This window comes from Electrona antarctica, assembly GCF_951216825.1.
Source record: "Electrona antarctica genome assembly, chromosome: 20".
Classification (NCBI taxonomy): domain Eukaryota; kingdom Metazoa; phylum Chordata; class Actinopteri; order Myctophiformes; family Myctophidae; genus Electrona; species Electrona antarctica.
In genome coordinates, this window is record NC_136801.1 from 8,710,426 (window position 1) to 8,736,130 (window position 25,705).

General features: G+C 44.3%; 1 protein-coding gene across 2 annotated transcripts in view; it reads left to right on the forward strand.

Moving 5' to 3' along the window:
* Window positions 1–21,072, forward strand: part of sema5a (sema domain, seven thrombospondin repeats (type 1 and type 1-like), transmembrane domain (TM) and short cytoplasmic domain, (semaphorin) 5A) — a 257,306-nt gene extending 236,234 nt beyond the window's left edge. For both annotated transcript variants that reach the window (XM_079489014.1, XM_079489015.1), the window contains 6 exons: window positions 2,480–2,689; window positions 8,489–8,659; window positions 8,963–9,118; window positions 11,308–11,352; window positions 12,579–12,790; window positions 19,535–21,072. In XM_079489014.1, coding sequence (XP_079345140.1) covers window positions 2,480–2,689; window positions 8,489–8,659; window positions 8,963–9,118; window positions 11,308–11,352; window positions 12,579–12,790; window positions 19,535–19,654 — 914 coding nt within the window. In that variant the 3' untranslated portion in view covers window positions 19,655–21,072. The remainder of the gene's footprint in view (window positions 1–2,479; window positions 2,690–8,488; window positions 8,660–8,962; window positions 9,119–11,307; window positions 11,353–12,578; window positions 12,791–19,534) is intronic.
* The last annotated feature ends 4,633 nt before the right edge of the window (window positions 21,073–25,705 follow it).

A 25,705-nucleotide genomic window follows, 5' to 3' on the forward strand; every position in this document is an offset into this window, starting at 1 on the left:
CCCAGCTCGGTGGGCTAGAGTATTAATTCTCTCGGGCTGCCGTAGTTCGGTAGATCGATAGAACAAGTCACTGCCTATTTGAGAGGGAGGTCAACGCGCCGGTTGTTTTTGGTGCCAGCGAGACGGCGACTTCTGTGAAGTAACTGAAGTATCATATAGGGGCATACAGGGCAACGCCTGAATTTCTGTGAGCTGGTGTGTGTATTTGTGTGTGTGTGTGTGTGTGTGTGCGTGCGTGCCTGCGTGCCTGCGTGCGTGCACAGAATCACAATACGTAGTTGTAGCATGTATGCAAGCTTCATTGCCTTTGGAGAGAGGTAGAGGAGTAATCTCCTGGGCTGAGGAAGGTTTGATAAAAAAAAAGAGCCACACAGGTCACCGCTGCAGGGGAGACCGTCTGTTCCATTGCCTGCTCAGAACCTGATAAGGAGCTGGGGTGGGGGTGGGGGGGGCGGAGAAGGGTGGATCTGGGGGCTGGCTGTAGTTATGAAGAGGTCAAGGCTCTGTGGCGAGTAAACACTGTCCTCTCACCGAGACCCTTGGCGGGAATACAAAGCAGCCCTCTGCCACGGTCACGGGGTGTGGAGAGAATTATGATTACCCTCCACAGAAGATGGACCACAAGCGGAAGAGGAATGCAGGCAGGAAGGACGGCGCCAATGGGGAGATTTGAGCCGAAGGTTTGACGTTGTGAGAGAGAGGGAGAGACAGAAAGACAAACAGACAGGCAGACAGACAGACAGGCAGGCAGGCAGGCAGGCAGGCAGGCAGACAGGCAGACAGGCAGACAGGCAGGCAGACAGGTATAAGGCAGACAGATAGTAGAAAAATAAACGAAAGGGGTAAGATCGATAGTCCAAGATGGAGAAGCAACTGATGAAAAAGAGAACGCATTGAAATACATGTATAGTGTGGACGTTTCGTGCGATAGAATAAACAGTGCAAAAAAGAGAAACAAAGAGTAAAACATTAATAACATGTACTGTACATGTGCGTGTTTTCCCTGTAGTAGCAAAGGTAGGTAAACTTGGGGCGACTGTGGCTCAAGAGGTAAAGCAGGTCGTCCAATGATCCATGGGACGGCGGTTCGAATCCCGGTGTCATCGGTGTATGAATGTGTGTGTGAATGGGTGAATGTAATGCACAATCTATGTAAAGCGCCTTGGATAAAGGCACTATATACAGTAAATGCACCATTTACCATTTTTACCATTTTATGAATTAAAGCGCCTTGGATAAAGGCGCTATATAAATGCACCATTTACCAACTTGGTATGACTATGGTATCCATTATATGGTATCCATATACTCTAAGGATCCTCCAGCAAATTGGTGGCAGTGAACATGGAAGTTCGAATCCACCATGTTGTGAGATATTGTAGAGAGAGAGAGAGCGTAAAATAAGACAGCAAATAGGATAAAAGCAGATAATTCTAAAGACCTGCATTGTTATCTGAGAACGTCTATAGCACAGATGTTTGAAGAGTGTCATTGGTGGAGTGTTTAGAGTATGCCTGTAATTTCATTGCAGGTGATTATCACCCACTCACACAGATGAGCTCCCTCTCTGTCTCTCCCTCGCTCTAATTCTCTCCCTCGGTGTGCTGTCTCTCTGTTTCTGCAATGCATGTTTCAAAGGCACTGATTAATGTGTGCAGTTAATTGCATTTTAATAGAAATTACAGTTTCATATTTCATTATGAGTCCTCCCTTCAACAACATTCCAAATGAGAGAGCGCTGATCAGTCAACTGGTGTTGTCTTGATAAGCCAGAGCTCTCTTTTGATGACTCTCTGAAATCCATCATTTATTTGATAGTGACAGAGGATGAGGAATGCAATAACACTTTTCCAAGATCTTAAAAGTGCCAATTGTCTGTCCTTATACCGTCCGGTTATCTATGGAGCTATGCCATACACACCTTGGTATATCCATTAGTCCATCTATGTATACTATACTAATTTATCATCCTAGTTACGATGCAACGCAATGGGCAGAAGGAAATTGCGGGATTTGACAGACTCCACTTCATGTTTCAGCTGTGTTTTTAAACCCAGTATTGTGCCATTCACATGTAGTAACGGATGGCTACACATGTAGACACACTCACACCCAGGGTAAATAGTATGTGTACTGGATGGCCACACATCGTAGACACATCGCACACCCAGAGTAACCCCACAGGCGAGGTGCTCTGCCTGGGCAGGATGGTGGGCCACACAGTGAACCTATATACATATGCTCCTCTAACCCCACAGGCGAGGTGCTCCGTCTGGGCAGGATGGCGGGCCACACAGTGAACCTATATACATGTGCCCTCTGACCCCACAGGCGAGGTGCTCCGCCTGGGCAGGATGGTGGGCCACACAGTGAACCTATATACATGTGCTCCTCTAACCCCACAGGCGAGGTGCTCCGCCTGGGCAGGATGGCGGGCCACACAGTGAACCTATATACATGTGCTCCTCTAACCCCACAGGCGAGGTGCTCCGCCTGGGCAGGATGGCGGGCCACACAGTGAACGGCGGCTGGTCGTCGTGGAGCTCCTGGTCTCAGTGCAGCAGGGACTGCAGCAGGGGCGTCCGCAGTCGCAAGAGGACCTGCAGCAGCCCTGAACCCCGCTACGGAGGGCAGCCCTGCCTGGGATCTGCACAGGAGTATCAGGAGTGTAACGTCACCCCTTGCCCAGGTGAGATAAATGATGCTCATGCACTTTTTAACGTTTTTTTTTTTGGCTTTCGCCTTTATTTTATATTTTTTTATGGAGGGACAGACAGTAGGCTGACAGGAAATGGGGAGAGAGATGGGGGGGAAGACATGCAGCGGGATCGGGAGTCGAACCCGCGGCACACTGCCAGACTGGATTACCAGCCAAGGTGCCTGGACCACTGAGCCATGGCCCAGGCCTCTTGTTTGTTTTTTAACACACACACACACACACACACACACACACACACACACACACACACACACACACACACACACACACACACACACACACACACACACACACACACACACACACACACACACACACACACACTAGTTAGTTCCACAAGGAGCGTCCCTTGCACGATTCCAGGACCACTGAATGATTCTGTGCCGTCCTGAGAGACTCCTGACTACTAATCGCCAACATGAAAGGAATCAGCCCCAGATAAAGGCCATGACAGAGACCCAAAGTTACCCCAAGGAATTAGGGACTCAATCCCCATGGCATCGTGGTGTGTAATTACATTACTGCATAATTATGCTGCCAGCTATGGGAGGTCTTTTTTTTTATCCTGTTGTGAAAACCTCTGAGGCGGTGCATTTTCCACCCCCGCCCGCCGGGAGACGGCGAGGGGGAATCGTTCTAATTAAATGAATACTCTGTCTGACAAAGGAGGTAATGTGCTGTCTAAATGGAAATCCACTGCTTAGTTTCGTATAAAAGCACACCTGGCATCCAGCACGGGCGCCGAGCAGCGCGAGCGAGACTTTGTCTCAGGTGATTATTAACCCATTTTGGGCGGGAACCCCTTTTGGTGTTAGCATCATGTCATGCTTTAGCTATTGAAAAATAGCAGATCTACAAGCTCGTAGCGCGCCACCGAGTGGCGCGCTACGAGCTTGTAGATCTGCTATTTTTTTTAAATCGAAGAACGACTGACATAGAAACATAGCTTTTCAGAAAACTGTCAGGATGTCATTTTGGAAAATGTCAGGATTTTGAAGACATTTTTTAAATTTCAAGGTCAGTCCAAAAGGGAACCCCTTTTGGTGTTAGCATTATGTCATGCTTTAGCTATTGAAAAAATAGCAGATCTACAAGCTCATAGCGCGCCACCGAGTGGCGCGCTACGAGCTTGTAGGTCTGCTATTTTTTTTAAATCGAAGAACCACTGACATAGAAACATAGCTTTTTCAGAAAACTGTCAGGATGTAGAAGACATTTTTAGAATCTGATCTCGGGTCAGAATGGGTTAATCCAGAGTCCTGACGTCAGGCTCTGTCTTCACACTAAAAGCATGGACGTCTTCAATGGCAGCCATTCATCTTCATGCAGTGCCTGCCGGTTTGAAAACACAGCGAGCCAACATTGATACTATTTCTAGTTAATTCATTCAGCTGGAGTTCACGCGTGATTGCTAACAAGGGAATAGGAAATCTGCGCCTCGCGCCATTGAAGATGCACTTTGAATTAGAAATAGTTTGGAGACTACTGGATTTGTCTTTACCAGCCTAAAAGCCTCTGCGCTTGACTGCAGATTAATTCTGTTTGCTTATAATGTCGCCACATCACTGTGCTGATGTATTTCCTATCCCAATGCTGAGGTGTTGACAATGATAATTCTGCTGGCTAGCTATATTAATAACTCCAGTCTCCCCTCCAAAGCGAAGGGCTTAGCCTAGCTTGAGATGTAATGAATACTAATAAGGCCTAAATTAGCGCACATCTGAAAGTGTGATGTTATTACAGTTGGCCTGATGCAGTCGTGGACAAAGTAGCCTAATCAAATTCACCACTTCAAAGTAAAAAAATAATAATATATATAACATTTAAAAAAATAAAAGGGACATTTCACCCTTTTTGCATAAAAATATATGTTAATGACGTTTAGAAGATTTAGAACACTTTCCTGGGGGTCTTTATGTGTGTAATATGTGGTTTTAGATATTTTAGATTTTAGCAGTGAGCCCAGTGTCTCTGATGTCATGGACACTGGGCTCACTTACTTCCTGGACTACAATTCCCATAATACTTTGGTGCACTGCTCCTCCTTGTGGATAGGGGGATGGCTGTCTTACTGAGATGTAGTCCAGGAAGTAAGTGAGCCCAGTGTCCATGACATCAGAGACACTGGGCTCACTGCTACAATCTAAAATATCTAAAACCACATATTACACACACAAAGACCCCCAGGAAAGTGTTCTAAATCTTCTAAATGTCATTAACATATATATTTTTGCAAAAAGGGTGAAATGTCCCTTTAAAGGATGACTCCACCCATTTTCAACCTATCTTCATATAATTGGTCTTCACTAATGCTCATGATAATACAGTACCATTGTTGTCTTCTCGGATGTGTCTCAGAGGAGTAACTAGTAAGTAAGTAAAGTTTATTCATAGGAGGGCTGTGGACTGTTCGGAAACCCACCTACCTGCAGTGACATCATCGATGGAAATCCACGCAAGCTAATAGAAACTGCAGGCTTTCTATTCCTGGAATGTTAGCATGCTATAATAGAAGCCATGTTTTTGAGTAAAAAAATGTAATCGTTTTTGACAAACAAAAACCCTGCCTCACGTTGATATGGGTTTCCGAACTGTGGACTCTACAGCATCCTCTGAGACACTGTAGATGTGCAGCAGTACAGACAGCAGACAAGAGATGGGTTTAAAAAGTACTCTTCTTGACAATCTTGACAGGTTTCTTGACCAACTTTATAACAATCTGACACTTCATCACTAATTCAGGAGCCACAGCCTTTACAAGCACTACTAGTCCACTTTTATGTAGCCTCGATACCCAGGCTTTCATTTCGTCTGCGCGAAAAATGAAAGCCTGGATGTACGCATGGGCTTCACTGGCCTAAACGTGGTGATGTGACGTCAGGGCTCTGAGCGGTGTGCACCCCTCAAAATAACACCGTGAGGAAATCATTACCAGTGGAACTTCAAACGAGGCTATGCAAGGAAAATGAGGAGAATGGCTGAAGAACCCACCACACTGTCTAAGAAAAAAAACAACGTGTGCCGACTCTGTGGAAATAACTTACCAGTGGTTTCTGCTTCTGGTCGACACAATAACAGTGCTGCACTGGGGGGGGGAGGAGAGACCGGGGCTGACGGACAGATCGGTGAACCGATCAGGGTGTGCGCAAATCTGAGCCGCGGCCCTCCCATCTAGGCCAGAAATGTCTAGCGTTAGCTCAGGCTACTTTTATGTAAATCAAACGTTTCTTTACTAATGTATTTGCTTTGATATATTGATTTCATGTTAATGCGTGTATTTTCAGACACATTTAAATCACTGAAACAAATTCACAGAGTAAACTTTTCTATCAAACAATAATTGTGCAGCTCCCCTGCAATGACCCTGAGGACCGTTTAGTGGTCATCATGGACCCATTATTGAATACCCATGCCTTCTTAGACGCATTAGTGCAGCCCGGTACGTGTGCAAGAGAAAGCTGGTAGAACAAAGGTGGCTGTCCGTGCATCCATCTGCTTGGGGGAAACAAATGAATCCGTGTGTTTCTCCAGTCGGCGTCGAGATGGGCCGATTTGTCATCCGGTGCCGGGAATCGACTGATGTGTCACTCTGTGATAGAGAAATTACACGGAGATGACAAAAAGCATGGGCCACTTCAATTACCTGCACACAGCAGCGCTGCCCTGGCTCTTTAACAGCCATTCTCAAATGGTTCCCGAAGAGAGAATTTCTCTCCGCCACAATGAAGAGAAGACTTTGCTGGGAGTGATTATCCCAGAGGTGTTTTTGCCTCTCCTGCTAGAAGCCTGTGTCAAAGATTGTGTACACCTTGTTGCTCTCTATCTCTTATCTCTCTTTCTCTCTCCAAAATTTCCCTTGCAAGTATAAGCACCCATATGTATGTCGTCCCGTTGTCGGTCAGAAACCTTGTATCTCCTTTTTTATATATATACTGTATATATATATATTTGGGGGGTGAAGTGAAGTGAAATTAGCAGACCTACAAGGTAAGTGAAATCACTGAATATACCTTTGGAAAAGAGCTTGTAACTAAGTCATCCTAACTACTACATTGAAATCATTAGGAACACAGGTTTTGGATATACAAGGTTTCCACCCGACATAAACTAGTGTGTGTGTGTGTGTGTGTGTGTGTGTGTGTGTGTGTGTGTGTGTGTGTGTGTGTGTGTGTGTGTGTGTGTGTGTGTGTGTGTGTGTGTGTGTGTGTGTGTGTGTGTGTGTGTGTGTGTGTGTGCGTGCGTGCGTGCGTGCGTGCGTGCGTGCGTGCGTGCGTGCGTGCGTGCGTGCGTGCGTGCGTGCGTGCGTGCGTGCGTGCGTGCGTGCGTGCGTGCGTGCGTGCGTGCGTGCGTGCGTGCGTGCGTGCGTGCGTGCGTGCGTGCGTGCGTGCGTGCGTGCGTGCGTGCGTGCGTGCGTGCGTGCGTGCGTGCGTGCGTGCGTGCGTGCGTGCGTGCGTGCGTGCGTGCGTGCGTCAGAGACAAATTAGCCATTGGGGCCGTGGCCCAGGGGCCCTTGGCTCTCAGGGGCCCTTCAGGGAAATTGGACCGTCAGGTACTAGGTTTGACACCCTGAAATGGGCTCCTGAGGCCCTTCATTGGCCATTTATTTTGTTAAATTTAGGTCAAAAAGGTGATAAAAACACTGACAAACATAAAAATGTTGCACGCATGCGCGCTATACCGGCCCAGGGGCCCTCATGGGGGTTAATCCATCCCTGGTGTGCGTGTGCGTGTGCGTGTGCGTGTGCGTTTGCGTTTGCGTGTGTGTGAGAGATAATAAGTTAATAACTGTGATGTTTGCCATTCGACAAGAGCTGCAAGCATTGTGATGGTTCATTTACTTTCATTAATCAGAGTGGTTGTCAAGTGCCAGTTAAGAGGTTTACTATGGCAGCTGGATGGGGCAAAACTTGCTGTCACACACACTTCAAAATAGTCACACTTAATGCGCACACACACACACACACACACACACACACACACACACACACACACACACACACACACACACACACACAGCAACACGAACACATGCTCAAATATACACACACTGAAATTGCTTCATTTTTTCTTGTCATGCATCACTGTTCCATTAAATGTCTTGGAATGACTTCAATTTCTTTACGTTCAGCTAAAAGTGTATTTTCAAATGACCAAAATCCACTTTCCTACAAAGCAAAAAAGCTGTGAAATTCTGCTAATATCCTTTGTTGTCATATAATACAGAAGCTAGGAAATAATATCACCAGATCTGACTGCACATGTTCATACACCACCAACAACTTAAGATATATTACATCAGAAGAATGTTCGTATGATTTTTTTCCCTCTGTTATCACCTTGGGACACGGCAATAAATAATTAACTGATGGCAAATTCGTAGATTCATTCAAATGGATTGAGCTCTAAAGCCTGGGGTTAGGCACCAAAACCACCTTTCTAGATTGAATAGGCTTGGAGATATAGCCATTTTAAGCTCCATATTGGACAGCATCTTGAAAATGATGTTTCCAGAACGGTATATTTACTAGACTTTTTGTATGTTCTTAAGCATGCCTAGAGGTGCAAGATAGTATGGCCTGGGCCAGCCTAGCGGTCCAGGCACCGAGGCTGGTAATCCCGACGATCTTTGCTGCGTGTCACCCCTCCATTTATCTCCCCGTTTCCTGTCAACCTACTTTCAATCTATCAATAAAGGCAGAAAAAGGCCCCAAAAATACCTTTAGTATACATGTTTTGACATTGACACGTCTATATGGTTGCTGTGTTAAGTGGATGGGAGCTGGTCTTGCTGGTCCAACTGGTCCAAGTGCTCGGTGACGTGTGGAGGAGGACATTACATGAGGACCCGGACCTGCAACAACCCTCCACCAGCCCATGGAGGAGACATCTGCCTGGGCCTGCACACTGAGGAGGCACTGTGCAACACACAACCCTGTCCAGGTACGCTGTATAGCGCACGCACGCACGCACGCACGCACGCACGCACGCACGCACGCACGCACGCACGCACGCACGCTAAGGAGGTTAGATTTAGAATTTAGGTTACCTCCGCAAGTTTATTTTCCGACAAGGTTCTTCTGGCTGAGCGAAGCTTTATAACGAAGGGAGAATGATGTAACGGTTAGTTCGACGTTACGTCATCCTACACACACACACACACACACACACACACACACACACACACAGTAGATTCAGGTATCTCCAGGCTCTGGTTGACATACTGTGTCTTCCAAACACTTGCAGAGAGTTGGTCCAACTGGTCAGAGTGGTCCCAGTGTGACTCCACTGGCTCCCAGCTGCGCGCGCGTCACTGTGACGTCCTGTTCCCCACCGGAAACCAGTGTTCAGGGAACAGCACCGAGACCAGGCCCTGCCCACCGGAATCCAACCTCATACCAGGTGACCACGCACGCACACACGCGCACACATGCACTCACAAAAACAGGCACACAAACTCACTGTTTTTTTTCACACACACACACACACACACACACACACACACACACACACACACACACACACACACACACACACACACACGCGCGCGCATCCCCATCGCAAGATCAAAGCGGTACCTCATCATGTTTTCCCAAAGCATTTCATTCATCATGAACCGGGTCAGTCGTTTCAGTCCATCCACAGTGTGCTTCAAGCCTGTTTGAAGCATTTTCAGATGTTTCTGTAGCGGAAAAACTGCTGATATTCATCAAGAAATGAAAGTGCAAGTCAATAAGGTTATAAACCGTGTCTCTGACTAAAAATATAATGTTGCACCTTCCATTAAATGTCCTAAACACTTTCCCAAACACTACATAGAAGGTGCTCCAACGGGGACTTTTCCGATAAATGGTTTTCACCACCTTTCGACTTACATTAGCATTGCTAGGAAATGCTATCAACGTCAGTTTCCTGTATCTCCATAACGAAGCCTATAAATACTTCATTGCGTCGGATAGACAGACAAACTGTCGCTTCAATTCAACAACCTGTACAAACACAGCACATATATATACTCTCTCTCTCTCTCACACACACACGCACACACACACACACACACACACACACACGCACACGCACACGCACACATCATCGCTCCTATCTTATTGATACCGCCCCAGACAAGCATCTCTCTGCCTTTGACAGGCTGTAATGTGAGCCAGACCGCACCATTGATCTGTGATACACAGGATCATTAGAGCAACTCCACACTCTTAACTACGGCGCTGCTCAGCCATGCCGTTCACATTGGATCAATGTCGCTGTCGGGTGCCAACCTTGTAATGTCCAAAAATAGCAGACCTACAAGCTCGTAGCGCGCCACTCGGTGGCGCGCTATGAGCTTGTAGATCTGCTATTTTTCAATAGCTAAAGCACAACATAATGCTAACACCAAAAGGGGTTCCCGCCCAAAATGGGTTAAAAGTTAAAAACATGTTCCAATGTATCCAATGTAGTTATTATTTAGTCATAAGGTCTCGTTCATACTTTTTGGGGGTTCAATATTTACTTTCACTAAAATAGAAATCCTCCTAAATAGCGGATCTGGTAGAGCAGCAGTTGTTTCTACTTTTGTGCGACACTCTTCATAATATCTCAGATTTGTATAGTGCTTTTCTAAGTACCTAAAGACGCTTTACATTGGGGGAGACGAAAACAACAAAAACAACTTTATTAGAAACACGCAAGAAACACACAAGAAAAAATGATATGTCTAAAGGTCCTTGCAGACTGCTTTTTTCAGATTCTTTTCGGGACGTTTTCTTGCCTTTTTTCCAACAGTCTGCAAGGACCTTAAGAGTACGACGAGTAGGGAATTAGTTTACGGAAAAAACAAACACACAAAAAGTGACAATATAGAGATACAAGGTTTCTGCCTATATAGATCAGGCTCTGTTGCTGTTATGAAAGTTCTATCACAATAAAAGTCCTATTGATTAATGTAGTCAATGACGATGAGATTGATTGATTATCTCACATTTTTGGCAGGATGTGCCCTGAATTGTCACAAAGACATATACATATATATATAGACGAAAAAATATCTTACAAATCCTACTATTACAACCCTTAGTAAGGTAAGATTTTAAGCTTTAAAAAAAAAAATATATATATATATATATATATATAATTTTATTTTATTTTTTATTTTTTTATTGAAGCTTAAAATCTTACCTTACTCAGGGTTGTAATAGTAGGATTTGTAAGATATGAAAACCCTTTTATAGGTTATCATCCATCAGGTTGAATGAGAAAGGTAGTCCATTAATGTTCATTAGCAGTGTCCTGTACTTCATTTCCTTCAATGAGAGCTGATACTTCGGCCGCAATTAGCTCCTCGAGTTTTATGATAATCTGTTTCATATTGAGTAAAGCTTTCGTCTCACGTTCAACCACACAATTCATCAAGCTAACATGCTTTTGTGTGTGTGTGTGTGTGTGTGTGTGTGTGTGTGTGTGTGTGTGTGTGTGTGTGTGTGTGTGTGTGTGTGTGTGTGTGTGTGTGTGTGTGTGTGTGTGTGTGTGTGTGTGTGTGTGTGTGTGTGTGTGTGTGTGTGCGCGCTCTCCTTTCTTATGTGTTTTCTTCATAGAAGTCTCAATTGCTCGATCCAGTCAGGAGGAGAGACGCTGTGGAGGTAATGTGTGTGTGTGTGTGTGTGTGTGTGTGTGCGTGCGCGTGTCTGAACGCGTGCGTGAGTGTGTGCGCATGTGTGCTTGACAGGAGAAAGATTTAAGAGGAATTGAAGAGAATAAATGAAATACATTTAAATACAAAAACACATTTCCCAGTTATCACTTAACACCATAATAAGCTCTCTGTTGCACCTGTAGATGTGCTAAACATCTTCCACGAGGCAATGTTCTTTTAATGTAGCACCTTTTGTTTTACCATATGGGGCGTTAACTATTTAATTCTATTCTAACCTGTCCTATGATATATTCCGACATTTTTTGTCAGTTTTATGCCTTTATTTTGGCCTATTACCGGCTGCCTGCCCCGCCCCAGAGTGACAGCCAGGCAGTAACACATTATTTTTGAGTGGTGCAACCACTCAATGTCTGTGTTAACCTATGTGGATGTGTGACTATGTGACTATGTGACTATGAGTAGCAGTAGGGGCAAAAGTGGCGCTGTTGTGCCAGAAACAGAGAGAGAGAGAGATAGTGCTGCACTGTTGCCTGCTAATGAGAGAGAGGGGGGGGGGGGGGGGGGGGGGGGGGGCAGGGGAGTTGCACCACTCAGTTCACACAGGTGTGATTTTTATTTGACCCATGGTAAGCAAAATGGGTGAAAGAATCCACCAGTGCCAGTGTATTCAAGCCACCTGACGCACTATGCGTGCAGAATGTAATCACCTCTCCACCAGTGACCTTACACGGACCAGTGGGCCCACCCACCTCTCCACCAGTGACCTTACACGGACCAGTGGGCCCACCCACCTCTCCACCAGTGACCTTACACGGACCAGTGGGCCCACCCACCTCTCCACCAGTGACCTTACACGGCCCAGTGGGCCCACCCACCTCTCCACCAGTGACCTTACACGGACCAGTGGGCCCACCCACCTCTCCACCAGTGACCTCACACGGACCAGTGGGCCCACCCACCTTGAACAACAGCCAATATAGCGCATTGTTGCTGCTTTACACCCAATTGCACTTTCCAGCTGCATTCTCACCAACAATAAAACACTCATTTTGACTATTTCTTTTTTAGAGACCATTTATTTCATTCGGATTAGTGGGGGAAATTTCTGTGGAGCTAAGAAAAAAAAACAGGGGGCCCGGCCCCCTGGGCACGTGCCCAAAGTGCCCATATGGTAGATCTGGCTATCTAATGTGTGTGTCTCCCTTCCCTCAGACTTCAACGTGTTCCACATGATCGCAGTGGGCCTGAGCAGCTCCATCCTGGGCTGCCTGGTGACGCTGCTGGTCTACTCCTACTGCCAGCGCTACCAGCAGCAGTCACACGACGCCACCGTCATCCACCCCATCTCTGCCGCGCCGCTCAACACCAGCATCACCAACCACATCAACAAACTGGACAAATACGACTCGGTGGAAGCCATCAAGGTCTGCGTTTTGCGGTCTTTGCATTCATTTCGTTTTCCGGGGCGAACGCTCTCCGCGGCGAACAACGTCCGTCCGGGTGTTTTCCTGAGCTCGGCCGAAGCAGTTGTTTGTTTGTTGTGATGCTGCGCGAGCGATGTGATAAATGGGTCTCGCGCTCGCGCTCTCACAGTCTATGAAACAATGCTTTGCCTTCCTTCTCTGTCTCTGTGGCCATTAAACTAGATTTCTCTGGTTTCCTCTTACTGCATGGCTCCTATACTGTACTGTAGCACCACCTCTCCTTGTGCACGTACGCTATATGTAATATACGGACAGTTGTGTACTACCTCTTTCTGTGTGTTGTGTTCCTACTGTATATTTAGTCCCCGTTTTGTCCGTAGTCTCATACACTGCTTTCTCATAACACACTAACTGATCAGTAATTAGTGTGTAGGCAGGTAGACGGCTGTCAATCGTCAGATCGTTATGTTTATACAGCGTTTATACAGCTTTAGTGTCTTGCACATCTTTCTGTTCACAGTGATTCTTATATCTCAGTGTGAATAGAATAGAAAGCCCAGAGGTGTTGACAGAAATCCAAATGTGGCCATAGACCAAACAACAGGCCCTTTATCCACAGTTTCCGTTGAGCCTCGGGTGCCAGGGAGTGCTATATGATTAGTGCTCATCCAAAGCCACACTGGGTTCCAGCTGGGCTTATTTCAGGGTTCCAGACAGCTCCCAACGGGGTTTTTTAAACTGGTTTACACCTCCTGGAGTTCGGAGTGAGCCAAAACAGACTTACAAGAGTGAAAATGACAGTCATTGTTTAGTTGTAACAGCAGCACAATGCAAAAGCTACCTATGCACTGCCACTTTCCATTTTGGTATTTAATAATAATAATAACACATTATTGTTTTTTCTTCTTAAATATTCTCTATTTATTATAAGTCTTATGTGTTGAGGCTATTCAAAGGGACAGACATTGTGGGGTACGGTGTGGGGTATAACAGACTTTCTGTTATATGTGATTACTCGAACAAGTAATCGATAGACTATTCCCTAAGAAAATGTGCAGCCCTAAATCAGTGCTTTTCCAAGCTCCATAGTGGGACTCGGCTCAACAAGTCTTTTATTTGATTCGAAATAAATGGAAATGTGAGCTGCAGTACAATACAGACACAACAAACATGCCCCCGCAAAGACAACTCTCAAAAGGAAATTTCATTGCAATTTGCCGAAACATTAAAAAACCATCTGTCATGAATTTAGCCGTCGCAGATGCAGATGCAGATAGAGGCAGATATGATCATGGACGTAGCGGCATAACCAATCCATCCAATTGAGCAATTTCACATTCTGGCTTCCATCCTTGCTGTGCTAAACGGTTTCCGATGTTGAAATGAACGATATTATAACCATTCAAAACAAACTCCATAATATCATTGCAGAGTTAATGACAATGAAATATGAACACCTGGCACCATATTTCAGGATGTGATTGTTACTGTAGGTCAAATCATGATGACGGTGGTGCATTTCTCGTAGCAGGCCAAATATTATTGGCCTTCCTACCTAGCCAATTTGGATGTCTCCCAGCAGAATAATATGAGTTGATGATCACGAAGTCTAAATAAATGAAGCCACTGTTTTGGCTCTATTTGTACGGTTGCATACATACACTAACAGGCTTCTAGAATCACAGCATATTGACATAACCACTGAAAAACCTCAGGGGTCTATCTATACTAGGCCCCATCCTTTTTTCACCCACTGCACCAAATTTCTACAATCGCATTGCGAGCTTGTAGGTTGTTTAAAGTTGATTGAGTTGGAATACTGTTTCTCCCTCATTTCCTCGTATTTCTAGTTTACTGAAATAATGTCATGCACATTTTGTCCAGTGCATAGCCTACTGCAGGCCTTGTTGACTAGATTTAGAAGACATTTTGAAGCTCTTGCTACAGTAGGAGAAAACTTTCACACACCTAGAAATTAGGCGTATGCACAGGTGCGTAGGCCAGTGGACATCAATGAAAGCAATAAGGTACAGTTGGGTGCCACCGATAGTGTCCCTTATCATTTGACCCATTTAGGCCTGACCTCAACATTTTAAAAAATCCTTCTAAATCCTCTAAGACCTACAAGCTCATAGCGCGCCACTCGGTGGCGCGCTATGAGCTTGTAGATCTGCTATTTTTCAATAGCTAAATTATAACATAATGTTTAAAACACCAAAAGGGGTTCCCGCCCAAAATGGGTTAACTGTCCTTTTGCGCAGATCACGCAAACCTCAGCAAAAAGAAAAGGACAATATCGATGGCCTCCAACTGTACATGAGTATTATCTTATTTAATGAAGCAACGTCTGAGGACGGTCCGGAGGGACCGAAACGTTGCTTCATTAAATAAGACAATACTCATGTACCGAGCAAATACACAGTGTGCGGGTGTACCTTATTGCTTTCATTGAAGCTCTTGCTACTGAAATGATCGATTATTTATATGGAGAAATCCCGCCATTTAACACGCATCTCAATGGGTGAGCAGGAAAGCTTGCCTCCTGAGCTCTTAGTATAACTGTTGCCTATAGAGCGTCGCAGTCCCGCCCCCTACCATGGCCCAGGAAATGATTCTCCGTTCATTTCCCTCATAGACATTTCAGAAAGTATTTATTTAAAGACGTTTACGCCGCGGACAAAGCCAACTCGAGTCGTGACAAATCATGACAACAAACAAAACATTTTGGGCCGAACAAATAATTAGAAAGAACACTTTTTTTTGTTGTTTTTCTTCTTTGTAATTATTTGTTTGGTCCAAAATATTGTTTGTGTTGTCATGAGTTGTCACGACTCGAGTTGGCTTTGTCCAAGCGTAACCGCCTTTAAATAAATACTTTTTGAAATGTCTATAGGAAAAATGCATTGGGATTCATTTCCTGGTCCATGGTAGGGGGCGGGACTGCGACGCTCTATTGGACAAGGATGGGTTGGGGAAGGACTTAGCGAAGGGCTAATTGAATTTCACTTCCGGGTTCTCGTTCAGCCTGCTTCCTATTAATGGCCCAGCACAGATGTTGCCTATTTCACCTTCTACCGTTTGCAATACATTATGATCTCAACAGAAGTCAATGAGGTTTTGGGAACTTTACACCTTAGTAAACCTTTTCATACACACTTTATGTTTTCAATCGCTAGTATAAAGTCTTTTTTTTTTCAATCATCGTGATATGCGTTTAGTAAATCATGGTCCCATTCATTTTTAAATAAATGATAAAGTAGGGTAGGATTCTAGGCTTTCTACTGGTTCCAACGAGTGAAGACCGGCCCTCGCTGCGCTTTGCATTTCGGACCGGATATCAGTGGCGTGCACAGACATTTAGAGGGGCAGGTGCTCAAGTGGAAAAAAGGGCACTTTGTGCAGCGCGTGGAACCGGCCGGTTGCCTTAATAGTGTGAGATTTATAGATTGTGGGGCCTAAATAATATATTAGAAGCTTTTTATCAAGAATTGATCAATGTTACCATGGTCCACATACTGTACAGTGTAACTGTACAAAATATATATATATATTTTTTTTGAAAGGGCACATTGCCAAAAGGGCATGGGGGTGCTCTAGCACCCCCTAGTGTCTATCTGTGCACGCCACTGCCGGATATAGAATGGCGGCGGATTTGAAATCGCTGGAAACCAATAGAAACCAATGGCGTAACGCTGTCCATATATATCTTTTTACGCTCTATGTTGTATGCATTGGTCAGAAACTTGGGCTCCTTTGAGGATGACTGTTGCCCCGTTCCTCTCCCTCCTTGCAGCCAGACGTGTCTGTCCTCTTGCCGTTGGACGACCCCGGCATGCGCCAGCCTCTCTCCGCTAACATGGGGGTGTCCGTGCGTGGCCTGGAGATTTTCTACTAACCACTGACCTCTGACATCTACAACATCCCGCCTCTTGACCCCCCCGCCCCCCAGCAGCCTCTCGACCCCACTGCAGTACACTCCCTCCTCCTCTTCCTCCCCAACGCGCCCCTCCCACCTCCTGTGGCACTTCCATTGTGTGGCAGGTGGGGAGCACAGACTGTAGTTTCTGTAGAAACACCGCATCCCTCCACCCCGCCATCCTTTAGGGTTCCCCCCCCCCACCCCACCTCTTTTAGGCCAGTGGTTCTCAACTTGTGGGCCAGGGACCACTGGTGGGCCATGAGGATATTGCAAGTGGGCCCCCAAATAATTGGCAAAACGCTCTAGATTTTAATGATAATATAACATGAATATTATTGCGACCTTCAGTCACAATAATTCAATGTCATGGTATTTGTTCTTGAAAACCTTGAAAATGTTGTTTTAATTGTGATACAGATAAACAGGAACTTGAGGTATAGTACCGGTATGTTAGTTCCATTGATCCAAGCCGGAACACAATCGATTGATTTATAGTTAAACTAAAACAACCTCAGAAAATTCACACGGCACACCCATTTGACCAGTTAACACAGCGTTAAGTGGTCAATGGGTGGCCCGCGGACGCTTTCCAGATTTTCAAGTGGGCCCTGATCAAGAAAGGTTGGGAACCCCTGCTTTAGGCTTTAGGCTTTAGGAACCCCTGCTTTAGGCTTGCGAGAAGGCAGTGTATTCTTCTCATCTCTTTCTCACAGCGAGGTTTCCATTTGCACGCCGCTTTGCACACGCCTTCTTTTAGCTCTTTGGTTCGTCCTTACACCTTCTTGAACTTGTTTTTTGTTGTTGTTCTTGTTGTTCTTTTTACATTAGCGTTGAGAATGAAAGTGCATTGTGAGTTTTCTCTTCTTTCATGCTCCTCTCTGTGATATCTCTTATCCGTAACGTCGCCCCACTGTTGAGGCGGATTTCGTTTACCGTGCTGAACGATCACTCCTCAGCCAATTAAGGAGGTGTTAAGGCTAGGACACTTAACACAGCTGTTTAAATGCATCTAAAGGGCCACCCGCAGAGCTAGAAAACCACTTCAAAGCTGCCTTTTAGAGCAGTGTTGATCACAATTCCCTTTGTTTGCAGATCACATAATGGTTTAGAAATAGAATGTATTACATGTTTTATTTTGTTTCTTCTTTGTCCAGTGCACACATTTCCTATCAATCAGTGGGAAGGGAACCATATCCATCAACTGCAAATCATCGCTGTTGGCCAGAAACCTTGTATCTCCATGTTTCTTTTTAATGCATTTTTCCCCCACATATGAAGCCCTTTATACTTTATACTATATGTTTTATGACCTGCCCACAACAGGGATGTCAGGTTTAAAGTGGTTAAGTGTGTCTGTGGGTATTATATATATTTAACCTATGAAAAGTATAACAAGAGCTTATGGACTAAATAGTAACTGGATCTATTAGCCTAGTAGCCAAAAAGTGAACCGGGACATGTTGAGTACACCAAGGTTTTATGTTAGAAATGTTTAGTATGGGTCCCCAGCATGTAGAAACTGCCGGATGCTAACTTGCATATGTTGAGCAATTTTCATAATTGGCATAATATGTGACCATACCATTAACAACCCATAGAAGGCACAATATTCAAAATTTCATCATGCTTTATCTAGCATGTGATGTGTCAAACTAAGGGGTTTTCATGATGCTGAATCCATTCCAAGCATTAGTTTTACAAAAAAACACTCATTGGGCTTAAAACGGCCATGCCCAATGAGCCCAAATGTGCTGACATCATCAATTTGTGATGACGGCATTGGCCGTTTTTACCCCAATGAGTGTTTTTTTGCAAAACTAATGCTTGAAATGGATTCAGCATCATGAAAACCCCCTAGTTTGACATGTCACATGCTACATAAAGCATGATGACATTTTGAATATTTTGCCTTCTATAGGTTGTAATTGGTATGGTCACATATTATGCCAATTATGAAAATTGCTCAACATATGCAAGTTAGCATCCGGCAGTTTCTACATGCTGGGGATCCATACTAAACATTTCTAACATAAAACCTTGGTGTACTCAACATGTTCGGGTTCACAATGGGGCTCTATGGGTTGGCTACTAGACTATATTGGAAGTTGGAAGACTTTTTTTATTATTATTTTTTTTTTTTACATTTACTGAAAAGTAACAATTTTGGACATACAGTAAAAGGTTTCCATCCAACAGCAAGGAAATGCAGTATCATCAAGTGTTGAATGATGCCTCCACCCCAAGGGATTGGCTGCACAGCACAAGCACATAGACCGGATGCACGCATCCATTTTCCCAAATTGCTGATGTTGTATCAAGCAGTGCATCAGGGCCATCTTTCTATGTTCACAACACCATATAGTAACCTAGAGTTTCCCCCTTCCTCGTTGTTTAATAGAGCAAAATTACTCTCTTTTGATTGATTTTATGGTTTATTGTGTCCTCGAGGGACCGACAGTCCGAGAGCCATAAAAGCTGCTGATGCTACGCATTAGAGATGACAGAGATGAGCGTATGGGCGCTCATCATCATTATTTTGGCCCTGCAGTGGTTATCATTTTCTCAGCCTGTTTCGCTAATGCTTTGACCTTGCTCTGTGAAATGTATGTTTTGCTCGCGGAGCCTGGCCTCCAATTGATTTGTGTTGCTGTCGCTCCAAAAAGATCTAAATCCCCCCCCCCCCCACACCTCTTTTTTTTCTGTTAGATCGATTTGTTTTACCTTGCCATCTGGGCTGAATAATCACTTTATGTCTAACAAAAAAACTCGAGACTGATTCCACTCTCTTTCTCTTTTCCCTCCCCACCCACCTCTTTCATCCACAGGCCTTCAACAAGAACAATTTGATTCTGGAGGAACGAAATAAGTACTTCAACCCTCAGCTTGCCGGGAAGACATATACCAACGCATACTTCACTGATCTCAACTCCTATGATGACTATTAAATGCCTGATTGGGCGATTCAACCCCATGCCCGATTGTGGACAACAGCCCTACCACCCATTTCGACTGTGTTCTATATTTCCCTTTGTGGTTTGTAATGAAATTTGACATATTTCGTGGGATTCACAAACCCACTCTGAGACAACATTGGCAGCTTGTAAATGTAATAAAACTGCAGACGCAACATGTTGCCAAGAGAGGGAAATGGCCACTTTCTCTCAGGTGCCTTGTGGTACGCTCTGACACAGATCATCTCGACTGACCAAGAAAAGGACAACTGGATTAGAATGTTCTTCTCGATGAAGATTAAATCATATCCGGGAGGAAAAAAATCAATGACTTTTCAACAAATAGACTCAAAAAGATTGTGGAAGACGTCGATCGGATCCTTTTTAATCTTTTATTGTGACGCCTCTACAAAACACTAAACACACCTGTGTTTGTTACTGTATCAAACGGGGGATAACCACAAAACTGCTTTGCATGACTTCATCAGACATGTTTACTCTATCGTTCTGTTTGTTTTGCATGGCTGATCGCATTCCAGGTGTTTGGGGGGCCTTTGCAAGCAGATTTTTGATGGTCTTTGATTCGGGACTGGTTTTTCTTCTAGTGTGTCCAGCCAGCCAGAGGCCACGATCAGAGATTCCTTCATGATCTAGCATCCACCTGTGCAGTGCTCCGACAAATTGGGGTTTTCACTACTACCAGTCCTTAGAATCAGGTTATTGTACATATTTGAAGTTTGTGGTCTTTCATTTCTTCCTTTTTTTCTTGCGAAGTCTTCAGCAGCTAAAAGTGGTTGAACTATCAGTGTAAAACCTTCTGGCTTTTCTTGTTCCTGTACATTAACTTCAGTTTGAAGCTACATCTCTGTAGTTTTTATAAATACATTTACTCAATGTCTCGAAATGGTTAAAGAACAAAAAAAAAGTTATCTTTTGAAAAGAAACGGTTTATGTACTTTCTGAAAAGAAAAAAAAAGTGATCAGGAATATTCTGGATATATCCTGCATCAAGTTCAGTTTTTGTCGGCGTACTTTTTTATATTTTTTTGTAAAAAAAACAAACAAATTCAATTTGATAGTGTTTGTTGTTGTTTCTTTGGCTGCTGAGTTGAACATGAATTTTCAAGGAAAGTATTGTGATGGTATTTACTGTGCACATGGAGCATAATTGAACAAAGTACTCTCCTCCCTCACCCACAACCGTAAGACAAGTTTCATCAAGATACAGTAGCTCTGTTTTCAAGTGTACATCCATATCCAAATATTTTGTTGTTCAATGTTTCAGTTGTAACTATGATTTCTTTCTTCTTTTTTATTTTATTTTATTTTTTACATGTTTGCTTGTGTTATTGTGCATAAATTAAAAACCGCTTCGTATACAACAGACTTGTCAGTATACATTTTAGGTGGAATTCTTATGCTTTGTACATTTTTGCAATCTCTCATATTTGCAAAAGTAGGCTGTTTGTCTGCCTGATCCCAAACAGTTGCAACTTCAATTTGTTTTCCGTGGTAGCTCTGTTTCAAGCTTGACACACATTACCAGATGTATCATGCTTTAGTTTAGTAGACACTAGACCGGTGCCCGGCTGTAGAGCACCGAGTCATGCTTTAGTTTAGTAGACACTAGACCGGTGCCCGGCTGTAGAGCACCGAGTCATGCTTTAGTTTAGTAGACACTAGACCGGTGCCCGGCTGTAGAGCACCGAGTCATGCTTTAGTTTAGTAGACACTAGACCGGTGCCCGGCTGTAGAGCACCGAGTCATGCTTTAGTTTAGTAGACACTAGACCGGTGCCCGGCTGTAGAGCACCGAGTCATGCTTTAGTTTAGTAGACACTAGACCGGTGCCCGGCTGTAGAGCACCGAGTCATGCTTTAGTTTAGTAGACACTAGACCGGTGCCCGGCTGTAGAGCACCGAGTCATGCTTTAGTTTAGTAGACACTAGACCGGTGCCCGGCTGTAGAGCACCGAGTCATGCTTTAGTTTAGTAGACACTAGACCGGTGCCCGGCTGTAGAGCACCGAGTCATGCTTTAGTTTAGTAGACACTAGACCGGTGCCCGGCTATAGAGCACCGAGTCATGCTTTAGTTTAGTAGACACTAGACCGGTGCCCGGCTGTAGAGCACCGAGTCATGCTTTAGTTTAGTAGACACTAGACCGGTGCCTGGCTGTAGAGCACCGAGTCATGCTTTAGTTTAGTAGACACTAGACCGGTGCCCGGCTGTAGAGCACCGAGTCATGCTTTAGTTTAGTAGACACTAGACCGGTGCCCGGCTGTAGAGCACCGAGTCATGCTTTAGTTTAGTAGACACTAGACTGGTGCCCGGCTGTAGAGCACCGAGTCATGCTTTAGTTTAGTAGACACTAGACTGGTGCCCGGCTGTAGAGCACCAAGTCATGCTTTAGTTTAGTAGACGCTAGACTGGTGCCCGGCTGTAGAGCACCGAGTCATGCTTTAGTTTAGTAGACACTAGACCGGTGCCCGGCTGTAGAGCACCGAGTCATGCTTTAGTTTAGTAGACACTAGACTGGTGCCCGGCTATAGAGCACCGAGTCATGCTTTAGTTTAGTAGACACTAGACTGGTGCCCGGCTGTAGAGCACCGGGTTGGCAATGATGGAAGTTGGAGATCCATGCCCCACCCAACTATGCAATACCCGTTGCCGTTGTACCCGTGTCAGAGTACCTCTGTGTCCCTTTTATTCCCATATATGGAGATTTCCTATCTGTCTCTCTGTGTCCCTTTATTCCTATATACAGTATGGAGTTCTGTGTCAGGCATGCCCAAATATGGAGTGTTGGGAAGGGGCCCTGTCTGCAGAGGCCTTTTGTGTCAGTTCCGGACAACCCTGGGTCCGACCGACTGGACACCGGGCACTGCACTCCCTGTGGTGTGGAATGAGTGACTCGAATTTAAAGTCGGCGGAACGAATGGTTCTCTGGTTACATGGAATACAGACACGCGCACGCTCGCGCGCACGCACACACACACACACACACACACACACACACACACACACACACACACACACACACACACACACACAGAGAGAGAGAGAGACTTGGTGCATTTATAGATATACAGATTGTCCCTTGGTATTGCTGGCATTGTACGTTGGACAAAGGAAGCATGAGGCCTGCACAGCAAAATCCTGAGTGTCTAGTTTTACAGATTTGCTATGTAGGCTACAGCATTGCGTTAAAGAGTACTGGAAAGAGTACTGGAAATAATACAAAACAGTCCACAGTAAGTTGGAAAGCATTATTGAATCTGAATCCAGTATTAAAGGCTCTTATTGAATCCAAATCCTCTTGAATCCCATATAAGATCTTGAGCACACAAGCTACAGTATTTCCGCCAAGCAGTGTTGTGGATGAACACTGCTTCATCCACAACATTGTGAAAAACATGAGAAAGACAGCATGCATGCAGAGGACAAACCAGAAACCAAGCAGGCTCAGTGTGTTCAGCCCTTGACTGGAGATGACTAAGTTGTGTTTGTCAAGCCTCATAACTCAAAAGTAAATTTGCAAAACAGAGTGAAAACCTGTTAAAACTTTATTAGAATAATACAGTTTCCATAGTTTGTGCACAGTGAGTGATGCCCAAAACTGGGCTTGAGATCCAGGCCACACCTCAGTCTTAACCGGCCACGTACGTCAGACTAGCAGGATGTCCCCTGCTAGGATGTCCCCCTTAATCTAGCAGTTATAGGCGTGAAAGTGAAAAAATATGACTAAATGGTACAGAAGTTATTGTTGTTCTGTCAGGAAAAACGAATTATGGTAATATGATTATCATGATGATATAATTATCAATGTTATAACATGGGGGCTTGTTTTGTATGCAGACCCCAAAAAAAGACAAATATATGCAGTGTTAATTTCCTAAAGGATTCATTTGGTTACATTTATACAGTAGATAATAGATATCACCTGTTGTCGGCTACCTGTTTGTGGAAATCCGAGACTCTGTGCAAAGCCAAATGAGTTTGCCGTTTGGTGAGCTGTTGGTCGGTGACAGACAGGATAGCGATTGTTGGACATGAACTACAGGGTGCTACGTCCCTGCTTGAGGGCATGCCTCCAGTTCGGTGAGTTTCAGCGAAATGTGACCGAATAGGAGGAAGAGGCCAAATTCATTCATTAATTTGTGTTATGTGAACGTGCTACACCCAAAAATAGTTTAGCCCCTAGTGTGAATTCACCTTCAGAGGTCAAACAGAGATGCAGTCAGAGACGCAATGAAAATGTTCAGTTTGCTACTAGGTCAGCCCCAAAGCTAAATGTCAACTTTGCGATCCAATTTCCAGAGAAAAGCTTGAAACAAGAAGCGGAGGTTTGCCTTCAGTGGCTCACTGTTTAGCACTTGACTGAAGATCCTCAGGTTTGTGTACTCAAGTCTCACTATACTTAAAAGCATGTTTTGAAAGCCAATCTCCCAGGAGAAAGCTTGAAAAGTTCATGGCTGAAGGTCACCAGGAAGTGTTCAAGCCCCAGTATCCAAAAGAAAGCCAAAGTCCCCTTGGGGAAGTTTGAAAAAGCCCTTCTGAAAAGGTCGTGCTAAATTATGTTGCCAAAGGCTGAGTCACCCTACTGGAAGACTGAGATTTGGGAAATCTATAGCAAACCGTTTACTTTGTACGAAATGGATAAGAAAGTTGGAAATTATGTGGATCTTGGGATCCACAGAAAAATGGAATGGCTCCAATGTGGATGTTTGACTTGGCCCCAATGGTTCGTGTGTGTGTGTGTGTGTGTGTGTGTGTGTGTGTGTGTGTGTGTGTGTGTGTGTGTGTGTGTGTGTGTGTGTGTGTGTGTGTCTGGCTGCCAGCTATAATGATAATATATCCACAGAGCCGAACCGACTTTTTTTCGGCTGTAAAATAGGAGTATGAATAGGCCCTAGGGCATTAAGCAACTAGTCGACTTTTTTTATTTTTTATTTTTTTCCCGATTTTGTAGGCCTCAAGATCAGGTAGATTATAGTTATAGTCACCATGTACACAGTTTTTCAATGTACAAATATTTATTTCCCAAAAAAAAGAAAAAGAAAAAAGTTTATTTTTTAAATGTATTTAATTTTTTACATAATAGGTAGTTAAACAACTAGTCGACTAGTCGACTAGTAAACTAGGCAACTAGTCAACTAGTAAAAATGACTAGAAGTGAATGCCCTAATAGGCCCTTATACTGTACTACATCATCCTGTGTATAAACACAGGAATTGCACTCCCGTCTCCCACCCTTTGCAGAAAGGGTGCGTGATTATTGCTTTTCAGTGTTTATATGCTTAGTAATACACTTTCTTTTATAAAGTGCTTTTCAAATCACTATGCAAAGTGTCTATAGTCCACACTCTCGCATCGGACAAAATTAAATAAAAAACAAAATGCAGATATAAATGAAAAATCACACCCGTGTGAACTGAGTGGTGTAAGGTCTTATATAGACTGATCAGCTGTGGTCTGACGTAATGTCTGACGTAATGAAATCACACCCGTGTGAACTGGGTGACCGTAGCAACCATGCTCATTTTTTTGGCACAGACAGACAGACAGTCGTAGGAGTGGTTTACACCACTCAAAAACATGACAATAATAATAATAACAATACCCCGCTGCTGAGCCAGCCTGACGGCGTGCCGTGCATTCGACTCCCGATCCCGACGGCCTTTGCCACGTGTCTTCCCCATCTCTCTCCCCATTTCCTGTCAGTCTACTTTCAACCTATCAATAAAGGCAGAAAAAGCCCCCCAAAACAATCTCGAAATAAAAAATAACAATGAAAAACATGGAATGAACATTTAGAGACAAATTGAGGACGCAAAAAACGGATGTGAGGATACGAGGCGAACAATCAAGCAACAACCCTGTAGTGACCACTTATGCTTTTGTTAAAAAACACTTTTCTCCCTTTGTGTGAGACACTTTCATGGGCAGACTGCAAACACTAACACGCTTGCATTGTTTGAAGAATAGAATGTCCACTCCGTTTATTGTCTTCCTTTACAGAGATGCCAAAAAACTGGAAACTAAACT